This window comes from Anomalospiza imberbis, chromosome 3, assembly GCF_031753505.1.
Source record: "Anomalospiza imberbis isolate Cuckoo-Finch-1a 21T00152 chromosome 3, ASM3175350v1, whole genome shotgun sequence".
Lineage (NCBI taxonomy): Eukaryota > Metazoa > Chordata > Aves > Passeriformes > Viduidae > Anomalospiza > Anomalospiza imberbis.
The window spans coordinates 113,076,877-113,094,381 of record NC_089683.1 but is presented as its reverse complement, the minus strand read 5'-3'; the positions used below and the strand labels follow the sequence as shown (position 1 = coordinate 113,094,381).

Sequence of the window (17,505 nt, the reverse complement as noted above, 5' to 3'; positions counted from 1 at the left end):
TCAGATGGAGCAGGCTGAGGCTGACCACAATAAACTTCCAAGTAGCTTAACCAGTGAAGCTGCAATCTTGGCTTTTCCCACAGTGGCTATACTGGCCAATGCCACCTGCACATTTCGTCACACATCAATAGGAATTTACAGCTGAAAAAGCCTTTTTAAAAAAATAAAAAAAAAATCAATAGCTTTTTGTGACTGCCTGAAGCTTTATGATTTGGCTCACTGGGTTGGTTAGAACTGTTTGCTGAAGCTCTTCTAGTGGCAGCAATAAGGTATGAAATACTTTTTTCTTCAAAAAATATCTACATTGAATTCTTTTCTATGTCTACATAATATAAAATGATTTTTTGCAGCCTGTACAATTATTCAATATGTATTTCTGCATTATTTTCACTGTTTGCATTTGTTATTTTTCACTTACTTACTTTTTAAAGCAAAGCAAATTATTACCAACCATAATATCCATAAAGGGATTATCTGAGGGGGCAGAAAGGCTTTCTCCTTGGCAAATAAGTTTGGGGATTTTTTTGTGGGGCAGAAGGACATTATGTGGGTTGCAAGGTATATATATTATAAGGAATAAGGGCAAGCTTTAATTTCATAACACGATGCCACTGAATGATAGGAAACCTCTTCAGAACTGTGCTTGAGAAGACCTTACAACACCACAATGTGTAATTGCAATCATTAGTGTGTTTTCAAAGATCCCTGAAGGCCCTGTCAGCCTCTGCTAGGGGCTGACCCTTCACATTACTATTCTCTTATACCTGGCTTTTTCTCCAGGAGCAGGGCAGGTGTGGAGTGGGGTCACTCCTTTTTTCGGGCTGTGTCCCAGAAAGGGGAGCCAAAGAAGCTGGAAAACTTCAGCTGGTCCAGGAAATCTTGGGTGGGAGGGAAAGCTGGAAACTGTATAGAAACTTCCATTAGGCAGATATATTTCTGCTTTTGGAATGGTTGTGGAGGACAGTGGTGGGAATTGCCTGATGGAAAGGCCTGGACTTACCAGAATAGCAAGTATCCCAATATTCCACTCACTGGAGTGGAAAGTATCCCAGCCCTCAATGACACAATTTGGAATAAGAGGAGAGTGTTTCCTAAACCTGGTCTAAATCCCTCTGAGTTGAGGACTGCCCAACGACAGCTTTTCTGTTTGTTTTTATGGCTGTAAACATGATGCAAAAAGGTTTCACAAGTGAATGGAATCTAGTTCATACTGTGGATTTATAACCAACAGATTATATATTGTCAGGAAAGAATTGCTGAAGTTATAAATCATAAACTACATCTGCAAGGCTAAAGGCTGCTTCTGACGTGCTGCTCCCCACACTTTTTGTTTGCTTTTATATCGAAACAAACTTTACACCCGTTGTCCAACAAGTATAGGAACAACAAATGAGTTAGATCCTGGGTATGAAAGGTTTTCTTCCACGTCTTAGGATCCTTTATTAAAAAAGCTATGACAACATTACATGCTCCAAATTTGGCCATGTTTTTTTTTTTTTATCTCTTTAGTTTATTTTTTGTCTAAAGGTTTGAAAATAAGTGTCTCTAATGGATCATAGGCTGTCTCCATGTGAGCCACGTCCTGAGACTTCACATAGAGTTTCATTACTTTCTAAGGCTAAACAACTGGTCACATCTATTTTTTCCTATTTTTATCTGTCTCACTTACTAAGAGTCAAGCTGAAACCTTTCTTTACTCGATGTCAATGCTATTAAGTACATAAAGGTAAATACAGGAAGCAGGGGCAGTTTTATAGTCTGAAACAGAGAATCTGTGATACCTTTCCAAATGCAACAACTTTACCTGTATGCCACAGTGCCACAGGGGCTTTTTTTTTTTTTTAATAGGAAAATTGTCTTTTGAAATAATTGTTATGAGGGTAATGAGAAGGAACAGAAGCCAGCCACCATCCCTTGGAGTACACATAAGTATAGATAAGTATCTGAGATTTCCTGTGTGTCTGAGTACTTCTGTGTCTGGGAATGCTTCCTGCTCCTTCACTGGGATCATCACCTCAGCCAGGAGCTTAAGGGGCTGAGAACTGCCCCAATCCCACTAGCAGTGCAATCTCTGCAAGAATTGCTTCAGCAGGATAACAGGAGAAAAAAGCAAGAATCATTAATTTCAACTACTTATGACACTTGGGTCTTCATCAGAACAGATACATTGGTTTCAGATGGTAACATTTTAATTTCTTTTCCCTTAAAAAATAAAAATATAATTGAACAGTGTGAATTGAGCTACAAAGCAATTGTTCTGTAGAAACCCAGAAACTGAAGAATGAATTAAGCTGTCTGCCTCAGAACTCGACCTTCTTGATAAGTAATTAAATAGGAATCCTTGTTCTTACCCCTCTGCATGGAGAGTGGGCACGAGGAGGGGCTGTTTCACCTCATCACTCCCCTATATACGTCTCCATACTTCAAATAGAGAGATGTGCAACCATTCATGGAGGTATCTGCAGGTCCTGATGGGTTTATATTGGTGAGAACAGGAGGAGAAGGTGGATTGTCAGCACCTACCTTTCTGCTTCAAGGTTAGTGTTTGAGTGTGGGATGCAGCACAGAAAATAATCATAATTAGAATTAGCCAGGCATTAATGTAAGTCCTGCTGCAATATAAGAAGCAGAGCTTTGTGATGGAGCAGCTCTGGTGGATTCCTTGCTCGGGGTGTGTTCTGCAAGATGGAGTTTGTGGAGTTTCCTCACAGCAGGGTGGGCATAGCGCTTGCACAGTGCTCTGCCTGGGCTGTGAGAGGAAATGGGAGAATGTTTACTGGGGAGATCTGTCATTCACAAATGACCTTTGCACTGACAGAGTCAAGAAACCTGTTAGCAATTGTACTGGCAAAGTGCAAATTGGCAAAAACCTAGAAGTTTACTACAGGTGAAAAAATGTGTGCCTGATGTCCTCTAATGGTGTTACTGCTTAATGAGACTCTTGGTGGGTAATGAACAATTTGGAAAAAATAAGAGAAGGAAAAGAAATAGAGTTTTCTTTTTATAGCCTTTAAGTTATCTCATTTAGCACAGAAGAATGTCAGAAAGGCAGTATGTGTGCACAGCCATGCACACACACCTGCCTTGCCTGGTGCTCTGCTAAAGCCAATTTGAGCCTAATGTGTTTGAATAAATTGCTCGAGTGGTTTGCTCACCCATGTGGAAACCTCACCTCTGTGACACTGGCAAAGTCAGCAAGACATTGGGTTATCTGGTGCAGATCACAAAATACTTCAAACATAAGCTTCCCATAAGGCTATTTAAGATGCAGACTTTTTTCCCCTGCTATGCTTTTAGGAAGTCACATTTCCAATGGGTCTCAGTAGGTTTTTTCTTTTTTTTTTTTCCCTTTCAGAGATGCCCATTCTTTTCTCTGCCATCCTAATGTAGTTGCAAAAGCTTATCTGACCAAATAGCAGTGAAATTATTCTTTTTTTTTTCTTTTTCAAATAGTCCCTCACTATCATTAAAGCTGTGGAAATATGAAAAGGAAAATAGTTATACGTCTGGTTTCTACTAAGCTCTTTCTAGCAAAACCTTGATCTTAGTAAAGACAGAATTTAAAAAGAAACAAAAAATGGAAAGCACATAATTTGCATCAGCTGTCTTTCAAATATTTTACCATCACATCTCTTTCACAGTGAAATGTGTGAGAATAGCAGTATGAGGCAGAAGCTCTGGAAAAAGTGACAAGTAACTCTAATGAGAGATGCTCTGTTTTCAGCATGTTACTATTTCTAAAGCAGCCATGACTTCTGTGGAGTTCCTTCTGACTTTTAACTTTCTGAGGTAAACATCTGCCAAGTATAATAAAAAACAATAAATGAAGAATGTAGCTGCAGTAAGGGCAGAAATCAGGAGTACACTACCAATGAGGTTAGAATGCTGCCCTAAACCATTGATTTCTGGTTGCCCAACATGCCCCATTTCCAAAATGATGCTTTCCAGCAGTAATAAAAGCCTGTTGTAAGTGAAGAGTTTGTAACTAAAAGGATGATGCTGTTCCCTTCCTGAGTGCTGTTTGAAGAAAATGATGCATTTTGCAATGCTGGCTGTTAATGGCTATTGTTTCACACAAGCAAATACTTAGATATTGTTAGGGAACTTTTAAAATAACATTGTGTTCATCAGCATGAATATATTTGGACATTGTTCAAGCCTCATACTGACCATGGCAGTAAGGACAACAACATTCATGAAAGTTTCCTGCTTCAGAGAGGCACTCAGAGCCTGACCGTACAGAGCTCTGTTAGAGGCAAAGCTCCCTTTGGAGTTGGTCAAATTCAGTTTTGCTCTTTTTCTGATTTTCTTGAGGTCAGCTTTTCCAGTTCCACTTCTTAAATAAAATTAAGGAACTTCTTGATTATTGAAGAGCATATTGTCAAAGGTGCTCATGCTCCTTTGCTATGCTTCCCCCCAGAGATTTCTCCCTTGTAGAGGCTGTTCACAAACACAAATTATTTCTTGTACAGAACCCTTTCATTCGTAGCACTTCTCTTCCACAGGGTGGTGTTTTGTAGGTTTTTTTTTTTTAGGATGCCAAAACAATGTCTTTCAAACCTTGGGGATTGTTAGCAGCAGGAGCAGAGAACGTAGAGGTAGCTATGAGATTTTGCTTTCCCTTTCCAGCTACCTGAGGGATTTCACAGTCCAGTCAACAAACACTGTTTGATCACTTCATGTGCAACATGTATTCGGTGTAAGGATTTTTACATGCTCTGTAGCATTAAGTGATCAAAAGAAGTGGGATCCTCTGTTGTAGCATTGATAACAGGCTACTCTGCACTGCGTAGCACAGCACACCAGTAAATTGTCAGGCTGGTTTTGATTCTGAAAGATCTTCAAGATGAAGAAAGGTAAGATAAAGGAAACGACTACCATGGAGGAAAATATACATGGCATTAAAGCTTTCCATAGAATGGCTCTACGCTTGAGGATAGAAGGAAGAAAGTTGGCAACAGAAGTTTTAGGATGCACGGAAACTGGGACTACAGCCAGGACTTGCCTTTCTTCCAGGGAGCCCAAGTCCCACCTGTGGCATGTTGTATCTCTGCTGGCTGGGAACAGCACAGGTTACATATCCTTGTGTGAGGACTTTTCATTTCAGTTCTACATTTGTCTCACAGACCAGTAGTCGATTTTTGTGTGTGTGTGTTTTTCTTTTGTTTGTTTCACTTTTGCTGATTGACTTTTCAGTTATAAATTGCTTCAGATAAGCAATTTTCTGAAGTGAGAATATCATGCTTTCTTCATTTTACAGATAGGAGGCAAAAAATATTCATCTAAGTCCACTATTAAGATGCCTAGCTTTTAAATCACTACGTGGACTGGATTTTTTCCTTTTCCTTTCAGTTTTCTTTCATGTAAATAAATCCATCTTGGCAGCCAAGATGAATTAGGAACATGTTAGTTCCAACTGGTGACCACAAGGAAAGAGAACAAGAGACACTGGCAAGGTCAAGGTATTTCTGTGAAACATTCTATTTTGAAAAAAATACCACATGGAGGGCTGGCTACTTAAATTGTTCTTTACTGCATGTTTTCTCAGAAAAACTTAATTTTGTGTACTGCAGTAATAATGCTGAGTAGATAATAAGATGCAGTATATTGCTGCTGTGGGCTCTACACCATATGTCTTTCATAACTACTGCATTTCAAGGGTTGGTTGTTCAGTAATTGTATTGTCTCAGGAATTCATCATCAGGGTAACCTGAAATAATACACTTATAATACATAGCAGTGAGAATTGCAATATTTAAAACTAAACAGGAAGACTGTAGACTGAGTTGAAGTGTCAGAACTGTAGATTTATAAATATTTCTATATTTTCTGTTTGCTGAGCTTCATGTATAAATTGAATTGCTGTAATACTTTAAAGCAGACTGTGAGGACAATTATTTTAAAGCAGAAAAGTGATTAAGTGATGAAGCACAAGTCATTTTTTTCATATTAGTAAAGGGTAGTTGCTTCCTGCCCTGAAATGCTGGGTCAATGAATGATTGCTCTCGTGATATCTTCTTTCCAGAAATTTCGTTCTGTGGGTCACACAGATGGCTCTTGTGGACATAAAAAATTTTTATGCTACATGTTGTTCCTTCCATCTAGTGAGCCGCTTAGGTGGCTCTTTTTCTAGGTGCACCTCAGTTGTAGATTAGTGGGATGCTGAGCCCATACTTCATTTACATATTTTAAGGGTCACTGGTTTAAGGCTAGAAGAGGCTTAATTTTTATTGACCAATGCCTAAGAGAGCAGTAGCTCTGGTAGCATCTGTATATATTTGCATACATAATGTTGTTACAGTGACAGTGCTATTTCTTGTATGTCAACCAGGGACATCTGGTGAACAATGAATTTTTACTACTTCTGTATCGATTTAGAAAGCCTAGATAACTTAATGGTGTGAAATTGGGGTCATGTAAAGGTTTGTTAAAGGTTCTTACACAAATTCTGAGTAAAACAGTAGAGTGAAATATGATGCAAATTTTCCCTCCATGTCTCTTTTAAAAAATTCATGGGATAATTAATAGAGTATCCTGAAAGTAGAGGAGTAAAAAAAAAACATTGTTGCTGTATATTTATGATTATTGCTCTGTTGTTCAAGTGCTTTGTACTGTCTCTGGAAGGATCTTGCCTTGGATGAAAAAGGTGCGTGTGTGCTTAGGTGAGCGTGCATGGGTGCTGCAGGAAATACTGGCAATATTTCTGGCTCTGCAGACATTTCTTTTTTTTTTGTGAATAATCTGAACAGTGGCATAGCACAGTGCTAGGCAGCATTTTGATGCCAGGATTGCATTTCCACCAGATGTGTGTAAATGGGTAGCGTAGATCTGACCGCTCTTCTCACAGGAATCCAAGGGCCACATTTGGATTCCAGCCACCACTCAAGCCCAGTGATGATTTAACATGATTTCCAGTTCTTCCTCTCGGTCTGCCTAGAGTATCTTGCAAGGCTTTGCATTTTAAGCTTTTCTGTACAAGTATCAGGACTGGTATCTTGGATTAAAATGAAAAGCATTGGTTATTTTCTTTTCAGTTTGTTTTTTTTTTGTTTGTTTGGTTTTTTGTTGTTGTTGTCATTTGGTTTTTTTCTGTCATAACCTAAGGTCTACAAAGATGTGAATTTGAGAAATAAGCAAATATTGGGAAAATAAATGCTGCAAATAAATGGTGAGAACTTGCAAGAAAGAACACTGAGAATAGCTTAGTGTCCTCACCAGGAAACCAGAAAAAGGGGAAGTTTGGTTTGTTTGTTTTGTTTTCTTTGCTTTTCCACACTAGCTACACATTACCAACTTCTAGGAAAAGAAAGAAAAAACAAATAGTTTCCCACTTGTGGGATGCCAAAAGACTAAGTACCAGCTGGGTGCATCCTATCAGAAATCTTTGCTTCCTTGTTTGAAGCGCCAGCCTCTGACTAGAAACTTTGCTTACCAGCACTCTGGTAGAGGTTTCGTGCCCCTCCTGGATTTTCTGCAGTATGTGAAGCACTGAGATGCTGAAAGTCTTTCTGAAATGCCTTTCTGAAGTTATGAAAGGGCACAAAACCTGACTGTAAGTACTCAAGATGAGCTATGACAGGAGATTGCCTGTTTCTGTGGTGTGTTGACTTGCAATTGACTAAGAAGGGGTTAGTGGTTAATGTTGGAAAAAATAGGCTGGATATTTGTCACTTCACATAGAGAAAAGCAATAAAAACAAAAAAAAAAAAAATAGTGTTAGGTGAATGATGTAAAACCCGAGAGAATGAATTCAAAACTCAATATTCAGAAAACTTCTATATTCAATCTAAGAGATTCCTTCACTCAAAGAACTCTTCCTAGATGATTTGTATCTTCTGTATCTTTTCCAAGAAGCATTTCCTTTGGAAGATACCAGGTGGTAATAAGAAATAATGATGGATTATTACACTAAAATATATATAGTTACTTCATTAATCTTGGAGCATCTTGGTGTATCACCATTAATCTTGGTGTATCTTCTGTCTGTTGTCTATCCCTCACCTTCTGAAGCAAGCAGTACTATTTAAAAATGTGCATCTCCTTAAAGAATTGAGAAACCCAGATATTATTTTAGTTATTTTGCACAGCTTTCTATCATATAGAATATTAACCTCCGATTACATTTGTGGGAAAATGTAATCAGTGTTAATAAAACTCAAGAAACTTACACTTCAGTAAAACCAAAATTTCAGTTAGTTCTAAGACTTTGTTACTGCATCCACCAGACAGTGGTACCTCAGGGGCTGATGATATAAAATGCAAGCTGGCACGCTTGAATTTTTTCTTCTCAATTTGTCCACCTGTGGGAGTCCCAGTGTTATTGTTTTTCCTTGGAAGTGGTTAAAGGCTGTAAGCATTGAGAGCTTAGGTTGTCTGCAGTCTGTTCTAAAATGACTGTTGTGCCAACTTTGCATCACTCCTGTTTGACTAATTCCGGAGTTATTGCTACAGAGAGCAGCAAAGCCTTGCTGATGTTACAGGAAATATCAATTATATATATGTATATTTATACGTGTGTGTGTGTATATATATATATTTATATATATATAAAATAGTAGCATTGGTTTTACTGCATTTTGGCAGATTGGTAGCACCGAACTAAAGTCCAACAGGAAACAAATTGCAATGTCAGCTGCTGGCTTGATTTGCATTCCACCTTTCTTGCTTGGTTCTCGGGTTCATCAGCATTCCTGGTGCCTCATCAGAAGTCTGTTAAGTATTTAGAGAACACAATTCATAAAATAGGCTTGAAAATACTCCACTGGAGTTGCTAGATTACAGCAGTTGCTGCCAAAGCTTTTGAAGACAAAACATTTTGAAGTGATTGGTACGTACACATGCACACATACACATCCTACACTACTGGAGCAATTAAAGCTCCCAACGTTTCACAGCACATTAGGAGCATAGAATTGGAGCTGTCTCACAGCTTCATCCAACTGCTTTGAAGCCATTAACATATTTAGCCTGGCCCCAGAAACAGGACAGCTAGGTGGCCAAAGCACCTCCAAACCAAATGTTTGGTGTTTCTGGAGAGTTGCTGGCTGGGGCTCAGAGTGTCACGGGGTGTCTGTAGATGAATCCGAGGTCCCTGTGCTGCATTGGCCCCAGGGAGCGGTGGTGGTGATGTGGTGGATTTAGCATTATTCACACTACCCTCCATCTGAGGTTCAAAATCTTTTCCGTAGACACAGCGTTTAAGCCGCTTCTTGAAATGCATCCCTCCTCTCTTTTGGCCTTTCTTGGAAACTCTCACACCTCCTGCACGACTCTGTTATTGTGGCCTCAGCAGTATGGAATAGATAAAGACACAGTAGGAAAAGGAATTGGTTCCATTGTTATGTTCTCTCACGACTGGGTGAGACTGAGAAAAGGAAAACACAGGCTGAGAGCCATAAACAGTGCAGTGGGCTTCTATGGGCTCTGTGTACAGAGCTGAATTTTACCAGGGGAGCTCTGAAATGATCATCTTTGCTTGTGGGCAAAAAAGTGTTTGCTCGTGGGAACGTGAGCTTGTATTGTTTTGGGTCATTGGCAGGGATAGCACCGTTCAACAGGAGTGCTGACTTATTGCAGTATTTAGGGATGCACAGACATTTCTATAGTGCCCAGCAGCAGGGTGCTGAAGAGGGAACCTCTCACTCAGCATTTGTCTGAGGCTGACAGGAAGGATGACTTCTAAGATTATTTTGAATGAACGAGTGATAAAGGAAAATTTCTACCACTTTACTATGCAACTGAGGCTGGCAAAGTGAAAATAGTAAATTAATAGGCTTCAGTTTCATCAGTACCTTTGCTTTCTGCACTACTATATTGCTCCAAAAAAAAAAGAGGCAATATAAAAACCAGCTCTTTCTAAAAGGTTACAGGCCCACTAGATTATGCATAACAAGGCTGAGGGCTGAGATCCAATTATCTCAACAGGTTACTGTATGTCAGCTGATCCACAATAACTCTGTGTGCACATGGTCTTAACCTAAGACAGATGAAAAATAATGTGACAAAGACAAACAAAAAATAATGTTACCTGGAAGTGGGGGAAGTGGGCAGTGAGTCAAATTCCTGCATGATAATGCAATGGTTTAAAAAAAAACCCTATCTACATAGAAAGGTGCTTATTGCAGCGTCATGTTTTGTTTTGTGGTTCTAAAGGGCTGTGCACAATGGGGTTGTAATTCATATAATGTTTGATGTGATGTCCAGAAGTCAAGCTTAAATATGGATATAATAATCAGGAAGCCTTCAACTTGAAACACAAATTTGCTTCCTTGTTTTATGGAGGTGTTACTGAGATGGCCACCGGTGCTGGAGGAGTGTGTAAAAAATTAAATGTAACCTTTAAAAATGAGGGGTTTTTTGTGGTTTCAGATACACAAATACATTCCAAATAAAGACAAAAGAATCGCTGTAATATGTTACCAGCTTTTAGGGTGATATTTGCTCTTGCATCTGCATGCTTGGTGTCTGTGCACAGCATTTCTCTGCAAAAGTAGGCAAGTCAGGAAAACTTGGGATTTTTTCACTAGAAGGTATATATCTATAAAGGAAGGCTGAAAGTCTGCTTTCATCTCTGCAAAGTATTCATTTCACTTGCCAATACCTGGGCATTTGTAAATGGTAATTTGGCTACAGCCCCACGTGCTCCGACTTTGGAAAAACTGCTGATATATGTGACATGTATGCCACTTCTTTTTACCCCCACCATTTCTATTCACTTTAAAGCTGCTTTGTTTCCTTTGTAATTTTTAAAAACATCTAAAATAATATATGTATATGCATATATATATATAGGAAATAAGAAAACTGGTATATAAAGTGTAGGTTATGAATAGTGTAATTATGAATCATGGTAAAATTAGTCGGCTTTATTTAATCCTCAGAGCCTTTGATTTCTTGAAAGTACTATGAAAAGTTGCATACACCATTATCATTACTTGCTGGTTTTCTACATTTCAAAAATTAGTAAAAGAGGAGATTGCTTTAAAGCAGGACAATGTTACATTTCTTTGTATATATTTCTGTGTAAAGAGAGTAAGCATATGAATGAAACAGGTGAAGCTAATAAGCTACTGCATCCATGGGAAAAAAAAAGGGGTGAAATGTATTCTGAGTCTCGTTGAAGCAGCTGAAATTAAGAGACACGGTTACCTTTCCAAGATAACTGGGAAATTGCTATGCAACTCACACCAGAGGCAAAAGAAGATGAGCATGAATTGGATAAGGTGGATCCCTTATTGACACTCTATAGACACAGAAAAGCAGGACCAGCGAATGGAGAAATATTGAAACAATCCACAAGGAAAAAAAAAGAGGAATGCTTAGAACATTGTTTAGAACGTTGTCAATCAACCGAAAATATATTGTTCAGACTCATTCTGCAAATCTCATGAGGGAATGGTCCTTTAGTTGTTTCAGAAGGAGTCACAGATGAGGAGCTGAGAGCATCAGGCCAGAATGATGAGGAACTGCAGAGGTGTTCAGCAGCTGCTCAGCTGGGTAGCTGCAGAATGCAAGCAGTGCTGGAAAACAAAGTCAGGTGTTTAAAAAGAAAATAAAGTGGACAAACTCTTGAGTTCTTTGCTTGAGGGACTTCCAGAGACAAGGAGCTGCAGAATACACTTAGTGCAGGAAGCAGTGCTAAGGGTAGTAAGACAGAGAGAGAGCAAATGCAAGAGCTCTGCTAGAGAGGTGAAACTGGCTCTGGAAGATTTGATGTGAATGACCAAGATGTACAAAGTAAAATATTTCACTGTGTTTCATCTGGTCATGTAAAAACTTTGTGAACTTTTTTAACTTTAAAGAAGGGTGTACAAGTTCCAGAAACATGAAATTTCATGTAGAATTACCAATTATTATGAATAAGTCCCTAATATCATACTGTGCAGTGCTTTTCTTTTTTTCTCTCCTCAGTGTAATAAATACTTTTATTGAAGAGTAGAATTGATTTTATAGGAGAAAAGGAAATTCCAAGCCCTTAACTTTAATAGATATTAAAAGATTTTATTAAAATGCAGGTGTCCCATTAGAGTGAACATTTTAATAAATAAAAGTCAATAAAAATGAAAACATGCCGATATGACAATCATTTGGAAAATCCACTGCCTTGCTCCCAGGTATTGGTGTGCATGGGAAGGCCCCTTAGCCCTAACAGAACTCAAACACAGAAGTTTATATGCAAATCCCAGCAAAAAAAAAAAAAAAAAAGTCTCTGGCCTTAGTGAGAACAATACCACATCCCTGTGTCAGCAAATGACTTTTCTTGCTCTCTGGCTCTGAACAGGGAAGTCCTTGTTAATCAGCCAATGTGATCTTGGCTTAATGATTCAAAATCACTACAATGTGATGCCAAAAATCTCTCCAAGGGGAAAAAAATAATCTCCTCCTTTGTTATCATTTTTGAAGGCTCTGGGTATGAATGAGGTTTGAAAAAAGGAAAAGCAGGGCTGGAACTTGGCTTTTATGGCCAGAAAATTCCTGTATCTCTTCCAAGTGGCACTGTGTAGGGCTTTCTGTTTTGAAAGTCTAAAAGGAAAATTTTTGTTTAATCTTCAGGGAGGTGAGGGAGAGGGCAAAGACAGAAACCTTGAGCTTTCCTCCATCTTCCCCTGTCCTCATCTTGATCTGAATCTCTTGTAAAAGGAGAGAGCTCAGTTTGGTGAAGTAACTCATTTGGAATATCAATTATCCTTCAAAAACACATCCCAGACTTCCTAAGCTGTCAGGAGGTTTGTCACTGCCACACTGCAAACCTTCAGAAGTTACATCTGAGGAGGGAAGATGTTGTAAGAAATCTTCCCCTGTATGCCGCACTGTCTCAATTCTTTCTAAAACAACTCCTAATTAGTTCTTTTTCTTCTTCCTCTTTTTTTTTTCTTCTTTTTTTTTTTTTTTCCCCTTTTCTTATTTTTTTGCCCAACTCTGCAGCACCAGGGAAAAATTGGAGTTAAATTTAATGTTGGGACGGATGACATCGCCATCGAAGAGATGAACGCCATCATTAACGATGGGAAGTACCACGTGGTTCGCTTCACGAGGAGCGGTGGCAATGCCACCCTGCAGGTGGACAACTGGCCCGTCATCGAGCGTTACCCAGCAGGTAAGGCCTCACACAAACACCTGGCACTAAGAGGGTGGGGGGTGCCCGGAGTTGGCCTCGTTTTGCTCCTCTCCTAATGCAATATCAGCTCCTTTGAAGTGTTTTGGTAGCTGCAGAAGTAGTTAAAAGAATCCTGAGCGATGCAGTTTATGATGATGGCATTTCCTAAGTGAGTTTAAAAGCCCAAATTAAAGTTATTACAGCAAGTGGAAGAATGCAGTTATCAGGGCATGAAGTAGTAGTTTTGTTTCTTGCTATCATTTGTTTTTATTGCACTTTTGGTTTAGCGGGGGGAAAAAAAAGGCTTTGACAAAAGCTACACAGTTTAAAGTGACTCACAAGTCTATCCCCAAGTGATGGGGTGAAACATTTACTGAGGAAGAGGTTGTCTGTGTTCTTTGACTACAAGATAACAGCAATCTGAAGCTTATGAATTTAGCAGAAGTCTTCCAGCAGCAACAAACCAAAGGGCACCACAGTTATCAATTGCACAGCCAACCACCCAAGATGAGGTGCCTTAACTCCAAATGAAAACTACAGGATGTTATTTATGCAGATGATGCTGGCCACTTGAAGAGAGGACCACTAGTATGACAGCAGAGCTGTCTTGAGCAGGCCCACATTTAATTTTATGCAAATGCTATGCGCTGAGGATTACTATGTGGCTAATTTTATTCACTTTTAAAGGCAACAGGTTTTTCAGATACGCAATCCCTTAATTGAAAGAGCCATTAATGCTAACTTATACATCTGCATGTTATCTCCTAACAGTTGCTCTGTGTATTTCTATTAAGCAAAAGGCAGCAAATCTAGAGGTGTAAATGAAGGCAAATATGCAAACCAGAATGCCGATTGTGCAAATGACAGTTCTGATTTAGCAGTTTAAAAGTAGAAAATTCTTCATTTTTGGGGGTAGAGTGCAGCAGGAGGGTGTGTTTCACCAGTAAGGAATGCATAAGCCACTCCCTGGACTAATTATTGGTATTTAGGATGGGGATTTTTGTTATTGTCGGTGCCATTTCAGTTGTAGTCCAGCTATTTAAAAAAACAAAAATATTTTTTTAAAAATCCACGTGTGAAATATAACCCTTCAGATAATTTCTTGGAAATAATTCAGAATATATGAAATAATGAAAGTATGTATTGGGAAATAAACTATTTATAGCAGAAGTTGTTAAAAAACCCACCTGTGTGCTAATATGCTATGAATGAATGACAGCTCTGGCAATTAGAGCCATTAATGATTTCTGAGTTAGACACATCTATGAGCAGTGATAAACTTTGGAGGGAAAGGGGGATACTGAATGAAATACCTTCAGTGATCTTTCAGACATTCCTGTTTCCCCTGTGGCCCACTAGCCTTCTAATTTTAAAGGATTTGGTAAATGGTTGATGAAATAAGGTGTAAGCTGAGAAGGACCTGTTATCATTTGTGTTCAAGACCTATTCAGCACAAAGGGAGAGATAAGCTTGAGGTGTTTTTTCGCTTCTTTTGGTTTTTACCTCAGTGATGAGCATGAATTCACCACCTCCAAGCTCAGGAGTGATGCATCCCAACGAAGAGGAAGTCAGGCAAACATGCCAGGAGGTCTGTGTGAATGAACAGGGAGCTCCTGGACAGGCTCAAACACAAAAAGAAGCCTTGAGTTCTGAAGCTAGTGGCACGTAGAGCTTGTTTATACTGAACAAAGATCAGTTTAGAAAATAGAGTGATTTCCTTGGGATGGGATTGGTGGAGTTGGAAGGAGGTTGGATGTTTTCTTTGCAAAAAGAAAAGAAAAATTAGATCTTCTTGAGCTTCCATGGGAACTCTATGTGCAGGCTGCATTTCAAGGCTTCCTTGGTTGCTTCCTTAGCTGTGGTACCAATCCCTTGGCTTGTTTTATTGCTGGATCTTCTAAGACTGCTGTTGGCCTGTAATTTTCTTTGACTTTCCCATAGTAATATTTTATGACTCCTCTATGCCATAGCATTGCTTTTGGCTGCTATTCTCCCCCTTTTCACCTTCCATCTCTTCTCCCTTCCCAGAAAGTGATTATCAAGCCACACCTTTCCCTTCTCTCTCTATGCTGCTCCATCAGATTTGCCAGTCTTGTTTTGCATTTTTTTTTAGTTAATAATAAAACCAAGATTAGGCAGCCTAATTAATAAAGTTGCTATAGTTACATATGCTGGATTTTTTTCTTTTCAAAGATGAAATTGAATAATCAGTTGGTTGTCTAAAGCATACCAACTGATCAGGTCTTTCTTTATGAGGAAAGATTTTTCTGAGAATTACTCCTCAGGTTGGGATGCCTGATTACAAGGCATTGCTTTTTTGTGTTTGGTGCCTTAAAATGCTGGGTGAAGATTTTCTGAGAGAATTTTTCTGGTCAGAGACTCAGGATTTCCCAGTTTCATTGCCTGTGTATCCTTCATCCAGCCCCATGTAGCTGCTGTGGGTAAGGATACCCAAGGCTCAATAACAGCTGGAATTGCCAAAAAAATTACATGGTAATATTTCACAAAGCTTCCATGGTGGCTTTGTGTGTTTTAACCAATAGCTGCATGAAATGCAGAAGAGTGACCCTGGAAGATGAATAGAATGTAGTCTGTCTCTCCTGTGACATCATTCTTGATCCCAGTACATTTGAGCTTGCTCTGGGCCAATGCACCTTCAATTTATATCTGAGTGGGTGTGAAATGAGAGAGCTGTAAAATGAAAAGAGGCAGGGGTCAGTGGTAGAGGATGATTATCCTAGTTAAGGTGGATGGCTGCTTTTTGATATATAGTTGGGAAAAATGTGTTTTAGTCCTAGACCAATGTGAAGATTTCAGTATCTTGAAATGGCTGGAGGATTTTCAGAAACAGAGGTGTGGATTTACATATGTATGTTCTTCCAGACTACCATCAAAGTAAATTTTTACTCTGAAGTTTCTTTCTTGTCACTTTTCTGAAGAAAATGCTAGAGCTGTTAGGATGTACACTTCAATTTCTGCCCTTTATTAAATGTTGATTTTGTTTTCCCCATTTCTTGTGTTTGTGGCTGGTGCATAGCCATGTGATTGTGAGTGGCACACTGTAGTTTTTTGATAGTTGATTAAGACACCCGTATCTTCACTCGATTTATTTATTCCATCTGTCTTAACTAAATTCAGTGTTATGTCTCTTTGCTGAATTATCACCATCCCTCTGCACCTTCCCAAAGAACTTCAGTATTTCATCTTGACCTCTTTTTCAGATAGTGAATTCACATTAACTTATCTGGATGAAGCTGAATTTATGATTATATTAAACAGGGATGAGAAAACTGCTGACTGTTCAGTCAGAGCTCCTAATCAATAGACTATCCCCATTTCCATGCAGATCCTTTCTACTCCTTGTGGCTTGTCTTGACTGCTTCACTGTCTAGTTTTAATTTCCCTTCCCAATGGTCTGGCTGCTGTTGTGATGGGACTGCTCCACAACAGCAACTCCAGCTGCTTCTGGGAAGAGGCTGCTCATGTAACTTCAGTTAGGTAATAATTCTACACTGAATTGTCAGTTTCCTAAGGTTGCATAAAGAAAAGAACTTGCTAATTTGTGTCAAACTGAACTAAGAATTTTGGTCAAATTAAAAAAAAAAAAAAAGGTTTTAGTAATATGAGAATATTAATTTTGCTATTTTCTGAATAAAATGTTCTAACTTTTTATGTCAAGATTGCCCAGTGTTTACAGGAGACTTAGATAATCTGAGAACAAAGCATTTTATTTAATTTGAAACAACATTTTCTTCCTTACCTGAAAGAAAAAGTGTTTCAAATAAGATCAGAAAGGGAGGAGGGAAAAAAAACCCTAATCTTTATCATAATAGTGCTCATAATCATATCTATTTATCATGAAAAACAGTTTCCTTAATTATCTGATTTTTGTTCCTTGGTAGTGAAGTGTGTCTCTTTTGCTAGTCAGAAAAAGTGTATCAAAACAAGGTAGAGGACATTTTAAAGCCACAATTGTGAAAGAATTTCTGACACTAACTCTATGCTTTCTGTGGTCAAAGGCAGTTTGTCCAATGATGATTCTTTTAGAACACACAGCACAACTATCATTTTACCAGGGAGGATTTTCTCTTCACGACTTCCATCGTAAATCAGACCGATGCAGAATTTTCTATCTGGAGAATGACCTATTGGATATTGGGCAATGGGTCTATGGTTTCAAAGCTGCTCAGTCTGCTGAGATTGCTCAGCATTCCTGGGACCCTGCAGCAGTTTGGGAGATATTGTCTGATGCAGGCAAATATCTAAAGTGACGCCCTCCCAGTCATCCCTGGATCTCTGCTTAGCCTTAGAAAAGCATAACTTTGTCACAGCTGTCCTCACGTACGCCATGGGTCAGGACGTGTCAGGGATGTGTCTGACAGACCCAGATCTGACAGCGTGAGTATGTC

General features: G+C 38.9%; 1 protein-coding gene across 37 annotated transcripts in view; it reads left to right on the top strand.

Annotated features, from left to right (window-relative positions):
• Positions 1-17,505, top strand: part of NRXN1 (neurexin 1) — a 674,512-nt gene that overhangs the window by 541,082 nt on the left and 115,925 nt on the right. For all 37 annotated transcript variants that reach the window (XM_068186598.1, XM_068186597.1, XM_068186587.1 and 34 more), the window contains one exon: positions 12,925-13,096. In XM_068186598.1, the coding sequence (XP_068042699.1) occupies positions 12,925-13,096 (172 nt within the window). The remainder of the gene's footprint in view (positions 1-12,924; positions 13,097-17,505) is intronic.